This window comes from Oncorhynchus clarkii, chromosome 8 (genome assembly GCF_045791955.1).
Source record: "Oncorhynchus clarkii lewisi isolate Uvic-CL-2024 chromosome 8, UVic_Ocla_1.0, whole genome shotgun sequence".
Classification (NCBI taxonomy): domain Eukaryota; kingdom Metazoa; phylum Chordata; class Actinopteri; order Salmoniformes; family Salmonidae; genus Oncorhynchus; species Oncorhynchus clarkii.
The window spans coordinates 6,045,678-6,070,005 of NC_092154.1; the positions used below are offsets into that span (position 1 = coordinate 6,045,678).

General features: G+C 48.4%; 1 protein-coding gene across 1 annotated transcript in view; it reads right to left on the bottom strand.

Moving 5' to 3' along the window:
• Positions 1–2,870: 2,870 nt before the first annotated feature.
• The window catches only part of LOC139414890 (transforming growth factor beta-3 proprotein-like), a 31,793-nt gene continuing 10,335 nt past the window's right edge, over positions 2,871–24,328 (bottom strand). Inside the window, exons 2-7 of the mRNA XM_071162492.1 lie at positions 13,315–13,478; positions 10,468–10,597; positions 10,061–10,168; positions 8,802–8,967; positions 7,948–8,101; positions 2,871–3,612 (exon numbers count right to left, since the gene is read on the bottom strand). Coding sequence (XP_071018593.1) covers positions 3,454–3,612; positions 7,948–8,101; positions 8,802–8,967; positions 10,061–10,168; positions 10,468–10,597; positions 13,315–13,478 — 881 coding nt within the window. The 3' untranslated portion in view covers positions 2,871–3,453. The remainder of the gene's footprint in view (positions 3,613–7,947; positions 8,102–8,801; positions 8,968–10,060; positions 10,169–10,467; positions 10,598–13,314; positions 13,479–24,328) is intronic.

Sequence of the window (24,328 nt, forward strand, 5' to 3'; positions counted from 1 at the left end):
CTCTGTCAAATTGGTTGTTGATCATTATTAGATAACCATTTTCAAGTCTTGCCAAATATTTTCTGAATAGATTTAGGTCAAAAAATGTAACTTGGCCTCTCAGGAACATTCCCTGTCTTCTTGGTAAGCAACTCCAGTGTACATTTGGCCTTGTGTTTTAGGTTATTGTCCTGTTGAAAGGTGAATTAATCTGCCAGTGTCTGGTGGAAAGCAGACTGAACCAGGTTTTCCTCTAGGATTTTACCTCTATTCCGCTTCTTTTTTTATCATGAAAAACTCCCTACTCCTGAAGGATGACAAGCATACCCATAACATGATGCAGCCAACACTATGCTCGAACATATGGAGAGGGGTACTCAGTAATGTGTTGTATTGGATTTGACCCAAACACAACACTTTGTATTCAGGACTAAAAAGTTGAATTGCTTTGCCACATTTGTTTTCTTCTCAGTATTACGTTAGTGCCTTGTTGCAAACAGGATGCATATTTTGGAATATTCTTCCTTCTTCTTTTCACTCTGTCAATTACATTAGTACGGTGGAAAAACTACAATTACTACACCGCTCGACTGAGAAACTTTACAGATAATTGTGTCGGGGTACAGAGATGAGGTAGTCATTCAAAAAAATCTAGTTATTACGTGAATTGTTAAGCAAATTTGTACTCCTGAACTTATTTTAGGTTTGCCATAAACAAAGGGGTTGAATACTTATTGACTCAAGACATTTCAGCTTTTCATTTTTTTTTTAAATTACACGTTGACATTATCAGGTATTGTGTGTATGCCAGTAACAAACAAAACAATCTAAATTTAATACATTTTCAATTCAGGCTGCAGGGCTGTGAATACTCTCTGAAGGCTCTGTCATCTGTTTGGATCACTTTACTCGTTTATTTTGGGATCCACCCCTGTGAACGTCATTTATTTTGGGATCCACCCCTATAAACCTCACTTATTTTGGGATCCACCCCTGTGAACGTCATTTATTTTGGGATCCACCCCTGTGAACGTCATTTATTGTGGGATCCACCCCTGTGAACGTCATTTATTTTGGGATCCACCCCTGTGAACGTCATTTATTTTGGGATCCACCCCTGTGAACGTCATTTATTGTGGGATCCACCCCTGTAAACGTCGTTTATTTTGGGATCCACCCCTGTAAACCTCACTTATTTTGGGATCCACCCCTGTGAACGTCATTTATTTTGAGATCCACCCAAAGAGTCGAAGGAGGACGCAGGAGGTGAGCAAATCTATTTAATAAAAGGCCCTTGTCAGCTGTTATGAGCAAAGGATGATGGATTAGAGACTGTAGAAGGGCAGGGTGAGGTTACCAGGAAGCGGCTATCTCTCTAACCTATCTCTCTTCTCGTAGAGATAGTTAGAGATACGCAACATTGTATCTGTCCCATTATGTGAGCGCATGGGCAGCGCCATTGAGGGCCATCTCCATTTTGAAGTAGTCAATGCTCTTCTTCTACAACTGATTGCTTCTGACAACCTGGATGGAATTATCCCAACCATCTTTAACGCACAGGAAGTCCCGCCCAGTTGTTTACTTTACAATGGTTTTATTTGATTTTATTTAACCTTTATTTAACTAGGCAAGTCAGTTAAGAACAAATTCTCATTTAAAATTACGGCCTACCCCGGCCAAGCCCTAACCCAGACGATGCTGGGCCAATTGTGCGCCGCCGTATTGGACTCCCAATCATGGCCCGGTTGTGATACAGCCTGGAATCGAACCAGGTCGGTAGTGACGCCCCTAACACCGAGTTGCAGTGCCTTAGACAGTGAAAGTCCTCAATTGTGCTTCACATGTTAAAATGGGATTTTTGGGGCACTAGAGCCCTCTATCTATCTCTAGGTAGTAATGTGACTGACGCATTGTGGGTGGTGACCTCTAGGCACTTTAACAAACCCAAACACGGCTTCTGATTTATTTTGTTGTTGTGGCTTTGGTACAAGGGAGATGGACTCGAATGCACTGCTTTTTGGCTTTGCAATGTCAAGAGCAGCAAAACAGAAGATGTTTCGACTGTGCCAGTTATCATGACCGGATTTCACCTTTTTTCATCTTCTCGAATAGCAAAACAACTGGTTTAAAGCCGTTCCAGCATGACTACGTAGTGGGCCCTCTAAATCATCAGTAGAACCATGTGACGAGTTTAACAGTTTAATATCAAAGGGATTAGACAGATACAACAACAATCAATCACCGTATGACAACACGCTGCATAACAGAGAACATCTGCCAATTTCAAGAAGAAGAAGAAGAAGAAGAAGAAGAGCTAGACTAGAGAGAAGAAGAAGGAGAAGAAGAAAAAGAAGAGGAAGAAGAACATTTGTACATAAGGAGTTTTACAGATGAATATTATTTTCCAGCACATTGTGTTTGGGTCCGATTTATTTATTTATTTTTTAATTCAAACATGTCAAGAAAGTCTTCAAAGGGAGTCGCGGTGGGTGTTTTGGAAGAGTGCTAAATGGCTAGTAGCCACAGAATAATATCTTTCTCTTCTTTCTGTAAAGGTCCTTCCTCCCTCCGCTCCGTTTGCATTCGAAAACGACAAAAAAAAAAAATGGTCGCTGCTTTTTTGGTTGGACAAAAAAATAATCATAAAAAAAATTATAATCTTGGCTTCTATCTCTTCTGCTCACTTTACGGGAGGGAGGGTCTCTCTCTCTCTCTCTCTCTCTCTCTCTCTCTCTCTCTCTCTCTCTCTCTCTCTCTCTCTCTCTCTCTCTCTCTCTCTCTCTCTCTCTCTCTCTCTCTCTCTCTCTCTCTCTCTCTCTCTCTCTCTCTCTCTCTCTCTCTCTCTCTCTCTCTCTCTCTCTCTCTCTCTCTCTCTCTCTCTCTCTCTCTCTCTCTCTCTCTCTCTCTCTCTCTCTCTCTCTCTCTCTCTCTCTCTCTCTCTCTCTCTCTCTCTCTCTCTCTCTCTCTCTCTCTCTCTCTCTCTCTCTCTCTCTCTCTCTCTCTCTCTCTCTCTCTCTCTCTCTCTCTCTCTCTCTCTCTCTCTCTCTCTCTCTCCTCCCCTCTGCCTGTCTTTGGATACGGCAGCTAGTCTGTCCTTTCTCCTTTGTGTGTTATGAATAATGCCCACTGTTTGTAGGAAGGTGAAGGAAACCCAGTTTGTTAAACATGGCAAAATGAAACTATTTGGCGTCTCTCTCTCTCTCTCTCTAAAAAAAAAACGATGATGAAGATTAGAAGTTAGAATCGCAAAGTCTAACATACTATGTCCTCCTCACACGAGGATAGGGTCCTTCAGTTCAAGTGGTGTTAAGAGCCACGTGGCAGGCAACATAGTCCGAATACAAAATAACATGGATGGTGGTAGTCTTCTACAGCTAGGCAGGCTGGCTGGCTCTAGTGCCCCAATACAGGTCACCTTCCGTGGGACAACCCCACCACCCTACTCCCCGGCTTCGGGCCTACTCCCGAACCTCTTCAGCTACATTTGCAGGATTTGACGATCATGTTGGATAGCTGCTCTACTTTAGGGGTACGTCCAGAGTAGTAGAGAATGGTAAGAGGCTCCAGGTCCTGGGGAACGCAGCAGGGAGAGGCTGAAGCCTCTGGGTTCAGAGTGTTATACAGGCTCAGCAGCTACGGAGAGACAGGAAATAGATATTTAGGTGTTTCTGATGTGGAAGTTTAATGTTGATTCAACTGTCCTGTCCCACTACAGAAATAAACACATGAGCCATAATAAGCGGTCTTGGCCAATCAGAATTTGAGTTTTTATTGATTTCTGTGCATGGTGGTATTGATCATATTGCTGGATATAATTTAACAGTAACTAATGAGCAGCAGAGGGACTTCTGCTTCTGCTTATGGCCAGCTGCAAATAACCTACCCTCACCTGTGTGTGTGTGTGGTGTCAGACTGCCCTCACCTGTGTGTGTGGTGTCAAATTGCCCTCACCTGTGTGTGTGGTGTCAGACTGCCCTCACCTGTGTATGGTGTCAGATTGCCCTCACCTGTGTGTGTGGTGTCAGACTGCCCTCACCTGTGTGTGTGTGATGTCAGACTGCCCTCACCTGTGTGTGTGGTGTCAGACTGCCCTCACCTGTGTGTGTGGTGTCAGACTGCCCTCACCTGTGTGTGTGTGGTGTCAGACTGCCCTCACCTGTGTGTGTGTGGTGTCAGACTGCCCTCACCTGTGTGTGTGGAGTCACATTGCCCTCACCTGTGTGTGTGTGTGGTGTCAGACTGCCCTCACCTGTGTGTGTGTGTGGTGTCAGACTGCCCTCACCTGTGTGTGTGTGTGGTGTCAGACTGCCCTCACCTGTGTGTGTGTGGTGTCAGACTGCCCTCACCTGTGTGTGTGTGGTGTCAGACTGCCCTCACCTGTGTGTGTGGTGTTAGATTGCCCTCACCTGTGTGTGTGTGTGGTGTCAAATTGCCCTCACCTGTGTGTGTGGTGTCAAATTGCCCTCACCTGTGTGTGTGGTGTCAGACTGCCCTCACCTGTGTGTGTGTGATGTCAGATTGGCCTCACCTGTGTGTGTGTGATGTCAGATTGGCCTCACCTAAGTGTGTGTGTGGTGTCAGACTGCCCTCACCTGTGTGGGTGGTGTAAGATTGCCCTCACCTGTGTGTGTGGTGTCAGATTGCCCTCACCTGTGTGTGTGGTGTCAGATTGCCCTCACCTGTGTGTGTATGGTGTCAGATTGCCCTCACCTGTGTGTGTGATGTCAGATTGCCCTCACCTGTGTGTGTGGTGTCAGACTGCCCTCACCTGTGTGTGTGGTGTCAGACTGCCCTCACCTGTGTGTGTGGTGTCAGACTGGCCTCACCTGTGTGTGTGGTGTCAGATTGGCCTCACCTGTCTGTGTGGTGTCAGATTGGCCTCACCTGTGTGTGTGGTGTCAGATTGGCCTGAGTGTGTGTGGTGTCAGATTGCCCTCACCTGTGTGTGTGTGATGTCAGACTGCCCTCGACTGTGTGTGTGATGTCAGATTGCCCTCACCTGAGTGTGTGATGTCAGACTGCCCTCGACTGTGTGTGTGATGTCAGATTGACCTCACCTGTGTGTGTGTGGTGTCAGACTGCCCTCACCTGTGTGTGTGTGGTGTCAGACTGCCCTCACCTGTGTGTGTGTGGTGTCAGATTGCCCTCACCTGTGTGTGTGTGTGGTGTCAGACTGCCATCACCTGTGTGTGTGATGTCAGACTGCCCTCGACTGTGTGTGTGATGTCAGATTGCCCTCACCTGTGTGTGTGATGTCAGACTGCCCTCGACTGTGTGTGTGATGTCAGATTGCCCTCACCTGTGTGTGTGGTGTCAGACTGCCCTCGACTGTGTGTGTGATGTCAGATTGCCCTCACCTGTGTGTGTGGTGTCAGACTGCCCTCACCTGTGTGTGTGGTGTCAGATTGACCTCACCTGTGTGCGTGTGGTGTCAGACTGCCCTCACCTGTGTGTGTGTGGAGTCAGACTGCCCTCCCCTGTGTGTGTGTGTGGTGTCAGATTGCCCTCACCTGTGTGTGTGTGTGGTGTCAGACTGCCCTCACCTGTGTGTGTGTGTGGTGTCAGACTGCCCTCACCTGTGTGTTTGTGGTGTCAGACTGCCCTCACCTGTGTGTGTGTGGTGTCAGACTGCCCTCACCTGTGTGTGTATGGTGTCAGATTGCCCTCACCTGTGTGTGTGGTGTCAGACTGCCCTCACCTGTGTGTGTGGTGTCAGACTGCCCTCACCTGTGTGTGTGGTGTCAGATTGCCCTCACCTGTGTGTGTGGTGTCAGATTGCCCTCACCTGTGTGTGTGGTGTCAAATTGCCCTCACCTGTGTGTGTGGTGTCAGACTGCCCTCACCTGTGTGTGTGTGATGTCAGATTGGCCTCACCTGTGTGTGTGTGATGTCAGATTGGCCTCACCTAAGTGTGTGTGTGGTGTCAGACTGCCCTCACCTGTGTGGGTGGTGTCAGATTGCCCTCACCTGTGTGTGTATGGTGTCAGATTGCCCTCACCTGTGTGTGTGGTGTCAGACTGCCCTCACCTGTGTGTGTGTGATGTCAGACTGCCCTCACCTGTGTGTGTGATGTCAGACTGCCCTCACCTGTGTGTGTGGTGTCAGACTGCCCTCACCTGTGTGTGTGGTGTCAGACTGCCCTCACCTGTGTGTGTGGTGTCAGATTGGCCTCACCTGTGTGTGTGGTGTCAGATTGGCCTCACCTGTCTGTGTGGTGTCAGATTGGCCTCACCTGTGTGTGTGGTGTCAGATTGGCCTGAGTGTGTGTGGTGTCAGATTGCCCTCACCTGTGTGTGTGTGATGTCAGACTGCCCTCGACTGTGTGTGTGATGTCAGATTGACCTCACCTGTGTGTGTGTGGTGTCAGACTGCCCTCACCTGTGTGTGTGTGGTGTCAGATTGCCCTCACCTGTGTGTGTGTGTGGTGTCAGACTGCCATCACCTGTGTGTGTGATGTCAGACTGCCCTCGACTGTGTGTGTGATGTCAGATTGCCCTCACCTGTGTGTGTGGTGTCAGACTGCCCTCACCTGTGTGTGTGATGTCAGATTGACCTCACCTGTGTGTGTGGTGTCAGACTGCCCTCACCTGTGTGTGTGTGGAGTCAGACTGCCCTCCCCTGTGTGTGTGTGGTGTCAGATTGCCCTCACCTGTGTGTGTGTGTGGTGTCAGATTGCCCTCACCTGTGTGTGTGGTGTCAGATTGGCCTCACCTGTGTGTGTGGTGTCAGATTGGCCTCACCTGTGTGTGTGGTGTCAGATTGCCCTCACCTGTGTGTGTGGTGTCAGACTGCCCTCACCTGTGTGTGTGGTGTCAGACTGCCCTCACCTGTGTGTGTGATGTCAGATTGCCCTCACCTGTGTGTGTGGTGTCAGATTGCCCTCACCTGTGTGTGTGGTGTCAGACTGCCCTCACCTGTGTGTGTGTGGTGTCAGACTGCCCTCACCTGTGTGTGTGTGGTGTCAGACTGCCCTCACCTGTGTGTGTGTGGTGTCAGACTGCCCTCACCTGTGTGTGTGTGGTGTCAGACTGCCCTCACCTGTGTGTGTGTGGTGTCAGACTGCCCTCACCTGTGTGTGTGTGGTGTCAGATTGCCCTCACCTGTGTGTGTGGTGTCAGATTGCCCTCACCTGTGTGTGTGGTGTCAGATTGCCCTCACCTGTGTGTGTGGTGTCAGACTGCCCTCACCTGTGTGTGTGGTGTCAGACTGCCCTCACCTGTGTGTGTGGTGTCAGACTGCCGACACCCGTGTGTGTGGTGTCAGACTGCCGACACCCGTGTGTGTGGTGTCAGACTGCCCTCACCCGTGTGTGTGGTGTCAGACTGCCCTCACCCGTGTGTGTGGTGTCAGACTGCCCTCACCCGTGTGTATGGTGTCAGACTGCCCTCACCCGTGTGTGTGGTGTCAGACTGCCCTCACCCGTGTGTGTGGTGTCAGACTGCCCTCACCCGTGTGTGTGGTGTCAGACTGCCCTCACCCGTGTGTGTGGTGTCAGACTGCCCTCACCCGTGTGTGTGGTGTCAAACTGCCCTCACCTGTGTGTGTGGTGTCAGATTGCCCTCACCTGTGTGTGTGGTGTCAGACTGCCCTCACCTGTGTGTGTGGTGTCAGACTGCCCTCACCTGTGTGTGTGGTGTCAGACTGCCCTCACCTGTGTGTGTGGTGTCAGACTGCCCTCACCTGTGTGTGTGATGTCAGACTGCCCTCACCTGTGTGTGTGGTGTCAGACTGCCCTCACCTGTGTGTGTGGTGTCAGACTGCCCTCACCTGTGTGTGTGGTGTCAGACTGCCCTCACCTGTGTGTATAGTGTCGGACTGCCCTCACCTGTGTGTATGGTGTCAGACTGCCCTCACCTGTGTGTATGGTGTCAGACTGCCCTCACCTGTGTGTATGGTGTCAGACTGCCCTCACCTGTGTGTATGGTGTCAGAATGCCCTCACCTGTGTTTGGTGTCAGAATGCCCTCACCTGTGTGTGCGTGGTATCGGAGCTCCTCAGGTAAGGGCAGGGTCCAGAGCAGTAGTTAGCGAAGTATCCTTTAGGCTCGTGGATCCACTTCCAGTCCAGGTCCCGACGGAAGTCGATGTAGAGACGACGGACACAGCAGTTCTCCTCAACAGTGCTGGGAGGGGTGGGGGGGGGGGTGGGGGGGGGGGACACAACAAACTACGGTGAATCACTCATCACTCACTTTTACAACAATGTCTCAGCTTTGATAACTTTTCAGTTTGAACTCAAGGATTTTCTTATTAAACACAAAAAAGCTTTTGTTCAAGTCAGATATAGCTGCAGTTAGTTACTGTTACTGCACGAGGGGGTGTGGTATATGGCCAATATACCATGACTAAGGGCTGTTCTTAGACAAGACGCAACGCAGAGTGCCTGGATACAGCCATTAGCCGTGGTATATTGGCCATATACCACAAACTCCCCCTGAGGTGCTCTTATTGCTTTTATAACCTGGTTACCAACGTAATTAGAGCAGTAGAAATAAATGTTTTGTCATACCCCGTGGTATACGGTCTGATATACCACGGCTGTCAGCCAATCAGCACTCAGGATTCGAACCACCCAGTTTATATTCAAGTTTATCTCATCTTGATCAACCAACACATATTGAATGGTTTGAGGTGGAGCACATGGGGGAGAGGGGGGTGGGATTGAACCTTCTTCTTCTACTGCTGTTAATGTTACAGCAGAGACGTATTTGCTGACGTGTGGTTTACAAACCCTGCTAATTCAAAGGAGCCCTTCAGGACTGAGACATCTCCATGACGATCGGTGGAAACAGAAGTGACAACAGTTTCAGTGGGCGTCCTTACGAGAAGCAGTAGTTGGTGTCCAGGGCCCGTTTGCGTCTACGTGGCTGTGGGTCCAGACGGTGAGGAGGGATCATCATGAGGATGAGATGAGGCAGGGACCGCTCCTTCTGTTTCTTCAACCTGCCCAGGTCCCAACGACCCTGCTCCTCATACTCCCCTTCTACCCCTACAGCAGAGAGGTCAGAGGTCAGACAGTATTATGTTCCGTGCCCTGACTCTAACCCAGGTCCCAACGACCCTGCTCCTCATACTCCACTTCTACCCCTACAGCAGAGAGGTCAGAGGTCAGACAGTATTATGTTCCGTGCCCTGACTCTAACCCAGGTCCCAACGACCCTGCTCCTCCTACTCCCCTTCTACCCCTACAGCAGAGAGGTCAGAGGTCAGACAGTATTATGTTCCATGCCCTGACTCTAACCCAGGTCCCAACGACCCTGATCCTCATACTCCACTTCTACCCCTACAGCAGAGAGGTCAGAGGTCAGACAGTATAATGGTCCGTGCCCTGACTCTAACCCAGGTCCCAACGACCCTACTCCTCCTACTCCCCTTCTACCCCTACAGCAGAGAGGTCAGAGGTCAGACAGTATTATGTTCCGTGCCCTGACTCTAACCCAGGTCCCAACGACCCTGCTCCTCATACTCCCCTTCTACCCCTACAGCAGAGAGGTCAGAGGTCAGACAGTATTATGTTCAGTGCCCTGACTCTAACCCAGGTCCCAACGACCCTGCTCCTCATACTCCACTTCTACCCCTACAGCACAGAGGTCAGAGGTCAGACAGTATTATGTTCCGTGCCCTGACTCTAACCCAGGTCCCAACGACCCTGCTCCTCATACTCCCCTTCTACCCCTACAGCAGAGAGGTCAGAGGTCAGACAGTATTATGTTCAGTGCCCTGACTCTAACCCAGGTCCCAACGACCCTGCTCCTCATACTCCCCTTCCACCCCTACAGCAGAGAGGTCAGAGGTCAGAGGTCACAGCATCTGTGATCAAGCTCGTAAATTATGTTGTGACTTGTCATGTTAACAACAACAACAAAAATGCAATTACACTTTTTATTGCCAGTTCGCAGTTCACAGTTCAGTTGTCTAAGGGAGACCGATCCAGATCTGAAAGCTACTTCTCAGTATGTTAAACAATGCTAGCAGTACATTACCAGTTATAGGTTGGTGACAAAAAAAAAAAACAACAAAAAAGGTTTTCCCCCGGTTTGAAAAGACCCCACGAAGAAGAGAATGTTATGCCTTTTACTGACCTTTGAACTTGACCTCCAGCACCTCGTTCACATTGTCGATGATGTCACCGTTGGGGTTGAAGGTGTGGCACGGGCAGTGTACGCTGATCTCCAGACCCAGGTTGGTCTCTGACAGGAGAGAGGCATCATGGGGAAGATGAGGTCATCTTCACACACCAACTCAAAAACGGGAAAAACTACCGCTTGTGGTGTTTTTTTTTGGATTGTTTACTTTTGTTTGATGTTTTTGTTGATGTTGTTGTTGATGTTGTTGTTGATGTTGTTGTTGATGTTGTTGTTGATGTTTTTGTTGATGTTCTTGAGTTAGTATGTCACTGGAGTCTATAAAAAACTCGTAACGGTGTAAATAATTTTCTCGTGAAAGACAGTAGAACAACGAACCAATGAATCAAGTGGGATCAGCTCACCTCTGTACATCAGCCACTCCTGTACCGTCTCTGTCACATCGAAGGAGACCCATTCGGGCGTTCCCTTGGTCAGCACGTTCTTGGCTCCAATGTAGCGTTGTTTAGCTATGTGCTCGTCTGGCCTCAGGATCTGAAAACCAAGGTTGGGGGGAGTTACTGCATATGAACAATACAATGATCCACTACACTGATGTAAAAATATACCGGGTGCTGTTGAAACTTGAGGAGACAGCAGTCTCTATTTATCAGAAGCCTGGAGATGTGAGAAGCCATTCGCTATCGAAAAAGGATAATCTTTATAACCCTCAAATTCCAACCTGGAACTCGAAACTAGTTCAATCAGGGACCAATTTAGACCTGGGACACCAGGTGGGTGATTCCCCTCTAATCAGGGACCAATTTAGACCTGGGACACCAGGTGGGTGATTCCACTCTAATCAGGGACTGATTTAGACCTGGGACACCAGGTGGGTGATTCCACTCTAATCAGGGACTGATTTAGACCTGGGACACCAGGTGAGTGATTCCCCTTTAATCAAGGACCAATTTAGATCTGGGACACCAGGTGGGTGATTCCCCTCTAATCAGGGTCTGATTTAGACCTGGGACACCAGGTGGGTGATTCCCCTCTAATCAGGGACTGATTTAGACCTGGGACACCAGGTGAGTGATTCCCCTCTAATAAGGGACTGATTTAGACCTGGGACACCAGGTGAGTGATTCCCCTCTAATCAGGGTCTGATTTAGACCTGGGACACCAGGTGGGTGATTCCCCTCAAATCAGGGTCTGATTTAGACCTGGGACACAAGGTGGGTTATTCCCCTTTAATCAGGGATCGATTTAGACCTGGGACACAAGGTGGGTGATTCCCCTTTAATCAGGGACCGATTTAGACCTGGGACACCAGGTGAGTTATTCCCCTCTAATAAGGGACTGATTTAGACCTGGGACACAAGGTGAGTGATTCCCCTCTAATCAGGGTCTGATTTAGACCTGGGACACCGGGTGGGTGATTCCCCTCTAATCAGGGTCTGATTTAGACCTGGGACACAAGGTGGGTGATTCCCCTTTAATCAGGGTCTGATTTAGACCTGGGACACCAGGTGGGTAATTCCCCTCTAATCAGGGTCTGATTTAGACCTGGGACACCAGGTGGGTGATTCCCCTTTAATCAAGGACCAATTTAGATCTGGGACACCAGGTGGGTGATTCCCCTCTAATCAGGGTCTGATTTAGACCTGGGACACCAGGTGGGTGATTCCCCTCTAATCAGGGTCTGATTTAGACCTGGGACACCAGGTGGGTGATTCCCCTCTAATCAGGGACTGATTTAGACCTGGGACACCAGGTGAGTGATTCCCCTCTAATAAGGGACTGATTTAGACCTGGGACACCAGGTGAGTGATTCCCCTCTAATCAGGGTATGATTTAGACCTGGGACACCAGGTGGGTGATTCCGCTCTAATCAGGGTCTGATTTAGACCTGGGACACCAGGTGGGTTATTCCCCTCTAATCAGGGTATGATTTAGACCTGGGACACAAGGTGGGTGATTCCCCTCTAATCAGGGTCTGATTTAGACCTGGGACACCAGGTGGGTGATTCCCCTCTAATCAGGGACTGATTTAGACCTGGGACACAAGGTGGGTGTAATTAATGATCAGGTAGAACAGAAAAGCAGCAGTAGTCTGGCCCTCCGTGGTTAGATGTTAATACCCCTGATTTATGGCATTACCGCATGGCACCAAACGCCATAGATTCTGGAGCAGACGCTTTTGAGACTGATGATTGTAGAAGGTTTTAGGTCAATTCAGTTTTCAATTAAAAAAGTGAATCGGCATCCATACAGGCTCAATGAAACTCTCACATCATTTGACTACTAATTGAACTCATGTGTGGTGCTGGTCTGCTGACAGTATACTGCCTAAAGCTCTGCACACATTCTCCAGGACACACCAGAGTTACCCTGCCCAGAGCCAGACCCTGCACACATTCTCCAGGCCTGACGAGAGCTGGAGTTAGGGTCTGGCGGCTGGCTACCCACCACCAAACCACAGCTGGCTTTTACTGGCTGAGGCTCTCTTGCCCTTCCTCAGTTGGAACTGGGAAGTTTGAGAAATGGGTCTTGTGGAATAATAAGCGACTAGATTTCATGTCTGTGTTAGTATGGTGAACCTATCTAAGTGAACTGAAACTTGCTTAGGTAGCCACATTGTTGGTTCAAGTCTATTACAGATCATGGCTCCGTAACAACAAAAGCTGTCGATTTAAAAAAAAAAGAATGTCTGAGTGTTGGAGGTATGTACTGTGCTTCCTCTACCAGGCAACCCCCTCCCCCCCCATTACCTAAAGTGATTGACTTCAATTGGTAGTAATTGACAATGGCTGCGTTCCAAACGGAACCCTACTCCCTTTACAGTGCACTACCTCAGGGCCCATAGGGATATGGTCAAGGGTCAGGGCTCCCGAGTGGCGCAGCGGTCTAAGACACAACGTCTCAGCGCTAGAGGCATCACTACACCCTGGTTCAAATCACGGCTGTATCACAACCCGGCCGTGATTGGGAGTCCCATAGGGCGGCGCACAATTGGCCCAGAGTTGGCTGGTGTAGGCCGTTATTATAAATAAGAATGTGTTCTTAACTTACTTGGCTAGTTAAATAAAGGTTGATGCAGAATGAAGGAATAGGGTGCCCAAGGTTGATGCCTTAGGACCTGGAAGTTGCTTTGGGTGCCCCCCCCCCCCCCCGCCTAGAAATGAAACTAGGGGGGAAAGACTGTTAACGCTGTCAGGTTGAGTTGAAGATCTCTGAAGGACATGGAGAGACGGGAGGGTACCTTTACACACCTGGTAGAGCTCCACCCTCTGTTCATTCCTATTGGCAGCAGAGTTTGGAACCCTCAGAGCTCGGAACTCGGCTCGGAACAGGTTGGTGGAATTCCTCTCCATCACTGAGATGTTGAAACGGAACACTTTGGAAGTGATTCCTTTAGGACAGTATGGAAGGTCATCTGTAGTACAGAGAGAGGAGGCCACAGTCAGTAACAATGAACTTTAGATTAAGTTACTACTGGTTGGAGATGATGACATTAGGAGAGTAGGGAAGGTTGTTGGAGACAGACAGGAGACAGTAGGTCAGGTTGTTTGAGCCAGAGAGGAGACAGTAGGGCAGGTTGTTGGAGACAGAGAGGAGACAGTAGGGCAGGTTGTTGGAGACAGAGAGGAGACAGTAGGGAAGGTTGTTGGAGACAGTAGGGAAGGTTGTTGAAGACAGACAGGAGACAGTAGGGCAGGTTGTTGGAGACAGACAGGAGACAGTAGGGAAGGTTGTTGGAGACAGACATGAGACAGTAGGGAAGGTTGTTTGAGACAGAGAGGAGACAGTAGGGAAGGTTGTTGGAGACAGACAGGAGACAGTAGGGAAGGTTGTTGGAGACAGTAGGGAAGGTTGTTGGAGACAGACAGGAGATAGTAGGGAAGGTTGTTGGAGACAGTCAGGAGACAGTAGGGAAGGTTGTTGGAGACAGACAGGAGACAGTAGGGAAGGTTGTTGGAGACAGACAGGAGATAGTAGGGCAGGTTGTTGGAGACAGACAGGAGACAGTAGGGCAGGTGGTTGGAGACAGAGAGGAGACAGAGAGGAGACAGTAGGGCAGGTTGTTGGACACAGACAGGAGACAGTAGGGCAGGTTGTTGGAGACAGTAGGGCAGGTTGTTGGAGACAGAGAGTAGACATTCGGGAAGGTGTTGGAGACAGACAGGAGATAGTAGGGAAGGTTGTTGGAGACAGACAGGAGACAGTAGGGCAGGTTGTTGGAGACAGACAGGAGACAGTAGGGCAGGTGGTTGGAGACAGAGAGGAGACAGTAGGGCAGGTTGTTGGAGACAGAGAGGAGACAGTAGGGCAGGTTGTTGGACACAGACAGGAGACAGTAGGGCAGGTTGTTGGAGACAGTAGGGCAGGTTGTTGGAGACAGAGAGGAGACAGTAGGGCAGGTTGTTGGAGACAGACAGGGGACAGTAGGGCAGGTTGTTGGAGACAGAGAGGAGACAGTAGGGCAGGTTGTTGGAGACAGACAGGAAACAGTAGGGCAGGTTGTTGGAGACAGACAGGAGACAGTAGGGCAGGTTTTTGGAGACAGTCAGGAGACAGTAGAGCAGGTTGTTGGAGACAGACAGGAGACAGTAGGGCAGGTTGTTGGAGACAGACAGGAGACAGTAGGGAAGGTTGTTGGAGACAGACAGGAGACAGTAGGGCAGGTTGTTGGAGACAGTAGGGCAGGTTGTTGGAGACAGACAGGAGACAGTAGGGAAGGTTGTTGGAGACAGACATGAGACAGTAGGGAAGGTTGTTTGAGACAGAGAGGAGACAGTAGGGAAGGTTGTTGGAGACAGACAGGAGACAGTAGGGAAGGTTGTTGGAGACAGTAGGGAAGGTTGTTGGAGATAGACAGGAGATAGTAGGGAAGGTTGTTGGAGACAGTCAGGAGACAGTAGGGAAGGTTGTTGGAGACAGACAGGAGACAGTAGGGAAGGTTGTTGGAGACAGACAGGAGATAGTAGGGCAGGTTGTTGGAGACAGACAGGAGACAGTAGGGCAGGTTGTTGGAGACAGACAGGAGACAGTAGGGCAGGTTGTTGGAGACAGAGAGGAGACAGTAGGGCAGGTTGTTGGACACAGACAGGAGACAGTAGGGCAGGTTGTTGGAGACAGTAGGGCAGGTTGTTGGAGACAGACAGGAGACAGTAGGGAAGGTTTTTGGAGACAGTCAGGAGACAGTAGAGCAGGTTGTTGGAGACAGTAGGGCAGGTTGTTGAAAACAGTAGGGCAGGTGGTTGGACACAGACAGGAGACAGTAGGGCAGGTTGTTGGAGACAGTAGGGCAGGTTGTTGGAGACAGACAGGAGACAGTAGGGCAGATTGTTGGAAACAGTAGGGCAGGTGGTTGGACACAGACAGGAGACAGTAGGGCAGGTTGTTGGAGACAGACAGGAGACAGTAGGGCAGGTTGTTGGAGACAGTAGGGCAGGTTGTTGGAGACAGAGAGTAGACAGTAGGGCAGGTTGTTGGAGACAGACAGGAGACAGTAGGGCAGGTTGTTGGAGACAGACAGGAGATACTATGGAAGGTTCTCTGTAAATGACAAGCAGAGGAAGACAGAGTTCAGTAATGTTTGAACACTTTGGAGGTAATGCCTTTGGGGCAGTAGGGCAGGTTGTCTGTAATGGACAGATGAGAAAGAGGAGACAGCTCAGTAATCATTGAACACTTTGGAAGCTTGGGACAGTAGGACATATGGTCTGTAAGAGACAGAGGACAGAGGAGAAAGAGGAGACAGCTCAGTAATGCATGGGACCGTTTTAGGGCGAGGACAGAGAGGAGATAGAGAGGACAAAGTTCAGTAATGCTTGAACACTTTGAAGGAGTCAGAGAGGACAGAGAGGAGACAGAAGATGTGACAGAGAGGACATAGAGGAGACAGAGAAGGGACAGAGGAGACAGAGAGAACAGAGAGACAGATAGGGGACAGAGAGGTGACAGAGAGGAGACAGAGAGGGTACAGAGGGGAGACAGAGGGGAGACAGAGAGGAGACAGAGAGGAGACAGAGAGGAGACAGAGAGGGGACAGAGAGGGGACAGAGGGGGGACAGAGGGGGGACAGAGGGGAGACAGAGGGGAGACAGAGAGGGGACAGAGGGGAGAGAGGGGAGACAGAGGGGAGACAGAGAGGTGGAGAGTAATGCTTGAACAGTTTGGAGGTGGTGCTTTTGGGTCGTCTGTAAATAGTAGAAGAACCAGCTCAGTAACAAAGTTGCTATCAAACAAACATGCAGATAGATCACTGTTAGATCATTTTCAAATTATCCGTGAACTAGTCCACCTTATTCAAATAGTCAGGGGCTTAATGATTAAGTTGAAAAGTTGTTCTCGTTCTGAAACACTTCAAATACATGGAACGGCTAGGGGGTCCCAGAGGAGAGGTTTGAAAACGGGTGATGAAAACGAGCCTAATCAGTGGACTTCAGATGGGGTTTTTTTCCACAGAAGTTGTCATCGCAAAGAAGTGTCAGCTTTGGTCAGAGTGAACGAATGTCCCATGTATATCGAATACCGTTTTCAGACATGCAATTGATACCCTCATGAAAATAACGTGGTAGTAGACTTCCTAGCCAGTGAGCAAAACTGGTTGAAAATTCTACTTTTTAGCATCTTTTCAACCAAAAATATGTATTTTCGAAGTATTTTCAAATTCTTAGCAGTAGTAATTCTTGTAGGATAAGAGACAGAATGTGGATGTCAGTTTTACGTTGAACCACCCTGATAAATCAACAGAAATAGTGGACTTTGTAGATGCTTCCTCCTCAACGTAGCTCATCTCTTCAGACCAGTAGATACCACAATTCCTCCTCAACGTAGCTCATCTCTTCAGACCAGTAGATACCACATTTCCTCCTCAACGTAGCTCGTCTCTTCAGACCAGTAGATACCACATTTCCTCCTCAACGTAACTCATATCTTCAGACCAGTAGATACCACATTTCCTCCTCAACGTAGCTCATCTCTTCAGACCAGTAGATACCACATTTCCTCCTCAACGTAGCTCATCTCTTCAGACCAGTAGATACCACATTTCCTCCTCAACGTAGCTCAGACCAGTAGATACCACATTTCCTCCTCAACATAGCTCATCTCTTTTGAGGCTGACTTGGCATCAAGAACCCTGCTAAGATTCCTCTACTGGCACCAGTAGCTTTCTTTCTATGAATGGGCAACCGTTGCTTTCTGGAGCTCCATATGACCAGGTCCCTGAGTAGTGCCCTGTATCGGTAATAGGATGCCATTTGGAACACAGAAAGTAACCCTTAACCATGTACTGCAGTCGATGTCCTGGAGCGTCTGCGTTTCCATGGCAACCGGCATGGAATGTGATAACGCGTTTCCGTTATCAGCTGAAGTCACTGGGCTATATTCTGCCTCTTGACTGTGTTACGCAGCCTGAGAGGAAGAAGGGAACATTTATTTTCTAAGTGAACTAGCGTCCCTGTTTGGTTTGGAGTGACTTCACCTCTGTGGTATTTGGTGTATCAAAAAACCCTGCTGTCCTCAGTGTGGTGGGAGTGACCCCTAGAACAGACCTTCACTCATATTAATCAATAGGAGTGCTGATTTAGGTTCAGGTCCTCTCTGTCCATATAATCTTATTCATTATGATCTAAAAGGGAAAACAAATCCTATATCAGCACTCTTACTGTGAATTTATGAATACTGGGCCAGACCATGACCAGCCCAGCCCAGCCCAGCTCACACCAATCCAGATGAGCTCCAGTCCTGACCGGACCACACCAGCCCAGTCCAGCCTATCCCAGACACAACCACACCAGCCCAAACCAGCCCTTTCCAGACCCAACCACACCAGCCCAAACCAGCCCTTTCCAGACCCAGCCACACCAGCCCAAAGCAGCCCTTCCCAGATCCAGACCACACCAGCCAAGACCCAGCCCATCCCTAGACCAGTCCAGACCCAACCCAGAGCCTGCACTCACAGCCCCTCTGCCTCAATCACACAATGACTTTCTTCACAACTCCTACCCTCCACTCCTCCATCCCTGCCTCGCTGCTATATGCCAGATAGATGTTCCATTCTATAAAAGGAGCCCCATGTCTGTCTTCTGTCTCCCAAAACACTTGACATTTGCCTCTCTTTACCCTCCTACCTCTCTTCTTCCTGCTTAATTTGCACCTGTCAGAGATTTGAGTTTTGACATGCACCTTAGATCTGGCAAAGGTCAAGTGTCCACCTAGGGCCTTTCAGCGGGAACGGTCAGGAGCTAACGTGTTTGCCCACACTACATTAAAGAGGTCAGGAAGAAAGGGAGCGATGGCACTGGTGGTTCCTCTGAAAGAGGGACTTCTTCAGGACGAAGGGGAGCGATGGCACTGGCCTGGAGTCAACGGTTTTTCCTCTGAAAGAGGGACTTCTTCAGAATGAAAAGGGAGCGATGGCACTGACTCGGAGTCAACGGTTTTTCCTCTGAAAGAGGGACTTCTTCAGAATGAAAAGGGAGCGATGACACTGACTCGGAGTCAACGGTTTTTCCTCTGAAAGAGGGACTTCTTCAGAATGAAAAGGGAGCGATGGCACTGACTCGGAGTCAACGGTTTTTCCTCTGAAAGAGGGACTTCTTCAGGATGAAGGGGAGCGATGACACTGGCCTGGAGTCAACGGTGGTCCTTTGAAAGAGGGACTTCTTCAGGACGAAGGGGAGCGATGACACTGGCTCGGAGTCAACGGTTTTTCCTCTGAAAAAGGGACTTCTTCAGGAAGAAGGGGAACGATGACACTGGCCTGGAATCAACTTTGGTTTCTTTGAAAGAGGGACTTCTTCAGGAAGAAGGGGAGCGATGACACTGGCCTGGAGTCAACAGTGATTCCTCTGAAATAGTTATTTCTTAAGAACCTATAACCAGAGAGAGGGCGAGAGCGGGAGAGAGAGGGCGAGAGCGGGAGAGAGAGGGCGAGAGCGAGAGCGGGAGAGAGAGGGCGAGAGCGGGAGAGAGAGGGCGAGAGCGGGAGAGAGAGGGCGAGAGCTGGAGAGAGAGGGCGAGAGCGGGAGAGAGAGGGTGAGAGCCAGAGAGAGAGGGCGAGAGCCGGAGAGAGAGGGCGAGAGCGGGAGAGAGAGGGCGAGAGCCGGAGAGAGAGGGCGAGAGCGGGAGGGCGGGCGAGAGCGGGAGAGAGTGTGAGACCTAGGCTTTGTCCTAAATGGCAGTATATTCGCTGTATAATGAACTACTTTACACCACTACATTGTGTACTATAGAGGGAATAGGGTCCCATTTGAGGCAAACCTACAAAGTGGTGGTGGCTGTAACCTTATAACGACTGGCATTCGTCAGAGTGTTGTCTGTCCACTAGCCAGGGCCTGACCGCAGTAGTTCTTCTCTTGCCAAGCTACGGCAATACCCTTCCAAAGCAACAAAAAGGAAGCCAGTCCTCTCAGTCTCCCACCTCCCTCTAAAACACCTTTCCTGGTGTGACTCACAGTTACCCTGATCTGGCGAAGTAGTAAAGCTCTGGTCTGGAGTAGTGACGGTCTGGAGTAGTGAAGGTCTGGAGTAGTGAAGATCTGGAGTAGTAAAGGTCTGGAGTAGTGAAGGTCTGGAGTAGTGAAGGTCTGGAGTAGTGAAGGTCTGGAGTAGTGAAGGTCTGGAGTAGTGAAGGTCTGGAGTAGTGAAGGTCGGAGTAGTAAAGGTCGGAGTAGTAAAGGTCTGGAGTAGTGAATGTCTGGAGTAGTGAAAGTCTGGAGTAGTGAAGGTCTGGAGTAGTGAAGGTCTGGAGTAGTAAAGGTCTGGAGTAGTGAAGGTCTGGAGTAGTGAAGGTCTGGAGTAGTGAAGGTCTGGAGTAGTGAAGGTCTGCAGTAGTGAAGGTCTGGTCTGGGAAAAACGAATCGTAGTAAAAAGGTGAAAGCACCTTGATCAAGGCCAGAGAACTTCCGAGATTTGCTTTCTATGAGGAAGTTTGAGTCCACCTCGCAAAGGGAGGTTAAATCATAACACTGTGATTTCATCGTGGTGTGCACTCTTTCGGTCTACAATCGATGCTAGCACATCAACCATTACTCCTCATAGCTCCTCCAGCAGTGCCATAACACAGCCCTCCAAGAGTTGGACAATCATTTGAAAATATTTGTTAATAAGTGGGAAGTGTAAAAGTCTGTAGCGTGACCAGCCAAGGGAAAGATGCAGTCTGCAGCGAAGAGAAGAGTATCCCACCGTACATACCGTGCCTGCTGCTTGGCTCTTTCCAGAGAGCACCGTATGCAAAAGTCATTAGACCTACGATGAGACTATTAACAACTACACCAAGTATGACATTATGTGAATCTTACACCTCGACTGTAGTTTACCTATTTATTTATTTTTTACAAATGTGAAAGAGTTTCACTAGAGCTTCTGAAAGCGGGGGGGGGGGGGGGGGGGGGGGGGGGGGGGGGTCCAATACTGAACCACACAGAGGACTACTGTCACCTTATAGGTATCGCGACACTCGTTAGCATTGTGGCAAGGGAAACAGCCCTAATGTTGGAAACAAATATCATTATGTTGTCATCCAGAGTCTCATTTATTTATATTCATAATTTACATATAGCAGGTTTTTAAAGGACCAAAGAGTTTTGGCTGCATTGTGCTTTTTAAAATCTTTATTTTTTTTATTTTTTTACCATGGACAGAAAATATTACGGTACTGACAGCCCTACTTTTATACACACTACAGGTGATAATTGTTTCTTAGGATGAACAAGATGGCTGCAAAGCAACGTGGTTTAGATTGTTGAACCTTTGAACCCTGTGAAACTATCATGTAATAGTTATTCTGGAGGAGCCTTTGTAAACAAGACAATACGTGTCTCCTAAAAATGCATCAGTCTTTTGCTTGTTTACATTGTAGATATTTTACCAGGGCTGTACTAACTAGAGATATTTTACCAGGGGCTGTAGTAACTAGAGATATTTTACCAGGGGCTGTACTAACTAGAGATATTTTACCAGGGGCTGTACTAAGTAGAGATATTTTACCAGGGGCTGTACTAACTAGAGATATTTTACCAGGGGCTGTACTAACTAGAGATATTTTACCAGGGGCTGTAGTAACTAGAGATATTTTACCAGGGGTGTACTAACTAGAGATATTTTACCAGGGGTGTACTAACTAGAGATATTTTACCAGGGGTGTACTAACTAGATATATTTTACCAGGGGCTGTACTAACTAGATATATTTTACCAGGGGCTGTACTAACTAGATATATTTTACCAGGGGCTGTACTAACTAGATATATTTTACCAGGGGCTGTACTAACTAGATATATTTTACCAGGGGCTGTACTAACTAGATATATTTTACCAGGGGCTGTACTAACTAGAGATATTTTACCAGGGGCTGTACTAACTAGAGATATTTTACCAGGGGCTGTACTAACTAGAGATATTTTACCAGGAGCTGTACTAACTAGAGATATTTTACCAGGGGCTGTTCTAACTAGAGATATTTTACCAGGGGCTGTTCTAACTAGAGATATTTTACCAGGGGTGTACTAACTAGAGATATTTTACCAGGGGTGTACTAACTAGAGATATTTTACCAGGGGCTGTACTAACTAGAGATGTTTTACCAGGGGCTGTTCTAACTAGAGATATTTTACCAGGGGCTGTTCTAACTAGAGATATTTTACCAGGGGCTTACTAATTAGTGCACACCGTATCATTGTTTAAAATGTTTTTAGGACAACAACGAGAGTTTCTGTTGAACAAATTCAGCTAGGTGAATGGTAGTACGAGGTACAGTAAGCCGTGGTCACTGCTGTGTGTTGCTTTGTGTCAGAAGCACTTTGTATGATCAAAGGGTGCTGGGAGGGAGAGAAAGAGCGAGAGAGAGGGAGAGAGAGAGGGAGTTTACACCTTCTCCACACTACTTTCAGAATCGTCTAAAATGTAATTTTATGCGTTAAGATTTCCATTCCCTGGTACTAAGCGGCCTAGCCCAAATCATGAAAAACAGCCCCAGACCATTATTCCTCCTCCACCAAGCTTTATAGTTGACACTATGCATTGGGGCCGTTAGTGTTCTCCTGGCATCCGCCAAACCCAGATTTGTCCATCCGACTGTCAGATGGTGAAGCGTGATTCATCACTCCAGAGAACGCGTTTCCTCTGCTCTAGAGTCCAAGGGCGGCGAGCTTTACACCAGTCCAGCTGACGCTTGGCTTTGCACATGGTGATCTTAGGCTTGTGTGCGGCTGCTCGGCCATAGAAACCCATTTCATGAAGCTGACGACGTATAGTTATTTTGCTGATGTTGATTCCAGAGGCAGTACCGTTCTGTGGGACTGTGTGGCCTACCACTTCGCGGCTAAGCCGTTGTTGTTCCTAGGTATTTCCACTTCACAATAACAGCAATTACAGTTGTTACGCACGCCTCTATGAAGAGGGAACGCAACACCCTGCTACAACTAAACTCTCTGTGAAGTGAAAAAGGTATGGACTGTAGGTGCGAGTAAGGATGACAACAGGCAGAATGTGGTACCGTTTTACAAGGACTTTATTCCTGTACACGGTAATATGGGGAAAAGGGCTGGACGGAACCAAAGCAAAGAAAGTAAATCTCAAAGCCCCCCCCTCTCCTATCTTACCTGCCTACCCACTACTTACCTAATTTAGCACCACCTGGTGCCCTAACCAAAATACAGGGGGTGGTCCGCCCAGGTCTTACCTAGTGTGCCTAGACAGTGAATATACTACGGGTATATGTATGCCCGCGGGCCTCTTGCCTAAGCACTCCCAAGGTGCCTTCCCCCCTGGGAACAAATGAAACAGAATATTACACAATTTTACAAACAAACTAAGAAACAAAGGACATCAACTAAGCTCTACCTGAGCAACAAACTCAGAACATACCCACTCTCAGCAATGAACTCCCAGCAAAATCAACCTCTAGCAAAAACTCTCTATCACAAACAATCGCTCAGCAATGACCTCAGCAAAATCTCTCTAGCAAAATCTCTCTCAGCAATCCCTACCTCCAAAATCTCTCTCAGTAATCCCTACCTCCAAAATCTCTCTCAGTAATCCCTACCTCAAAAATCTCTCTCAGTAATCCCTACCTCCAAAAATCTCTCTCAGTAATCCCTACCTCCAAAATCTCTCTCAGTAATCCCTACCTCCAAAAATCTCTCTCAGTAATCCCTACCTCCAAAATCTCTCTCAGTAATCCCTACCTCCAAAAATCTCTCTCCTGAACAGAACACTGGCTTTTATATAGCTTCAGAATGAATGTAACTGGAGACAGCTGTGTCTTGACGAGGGGGCGGGGTCAGCTCTCCAATTAGCCCTGGAGTCGACCAATCAGCTGCTTGAGGGATTTCAGGAAGCCATTTCCTGAAATAAACACATGCAAATACACAAACTACAACACAAACTGGGGAACGTAACACGCCCACCACAAAAATTGCAAACCTAGTTTTGCAATAACAAAAGCCATCGCTTCCCCAGTTAGTAAACCCGTGATAGAGCGTCAGCAACCACATTCGCCGAGCCCTTCACATAAGCTATCTGTACATTATTGTTAGTAGGAACTGGTTACCTGACCTGGTTTTGGGCAATGGACCTACACAATCAACTATCACTCATTCAAATGGTTCCCCCACCACAGGAATCGGGCAGAGCGGCGCTCGAGGAACTGTTTGATTCACTTTCCCAGTGAGTTGACATATGTGACATGTTTTACAAAATTGGACCACGTCAGACTTCAAACCTGGCCAGAAGAAATGACGAAGGACCCGGTTATAAGTCTTTGTGATCCCCAAGTGTCCAGACCACGCCTGGTCATGGGCGAGTGACAACACCTGCTGTCGAAACGGTGTAGGAACAACCACTTGACACACTTCACTCCAGTCATTAATGGTGTCATGAGATGCCCATTTACGCATCAAAACTCCTGCTTCCATAAAGTAGGCGGTCTCTCTAGTTTTAGCTTCCTCAATGGAAATTACCGAAGCAAAACACTTGCGAAGACTGGTGTCTTCTTTTTGACATGCAATCACCTTCTCACGGGTGACAGAAAAGAATGTCATGTAATTGGGGCACAATTTCGTTTTCCCCTGCCTTAGTTTTTACGGGTGTAAAAACTGTCGGCATTGCAGAAGGCATACTCGGTGCATTGTCTTCTACCTCAACATTCTCAAAAATGGAACTAGCCAAATCCACCACATCTCCTAGCTTGCGAGATTGTGCCCTCGTTAACACACAAGCAGGAAAAACATGTGGAAATGCTTGAACCAATTTCTCATCTGTAGTTCTGATTTCT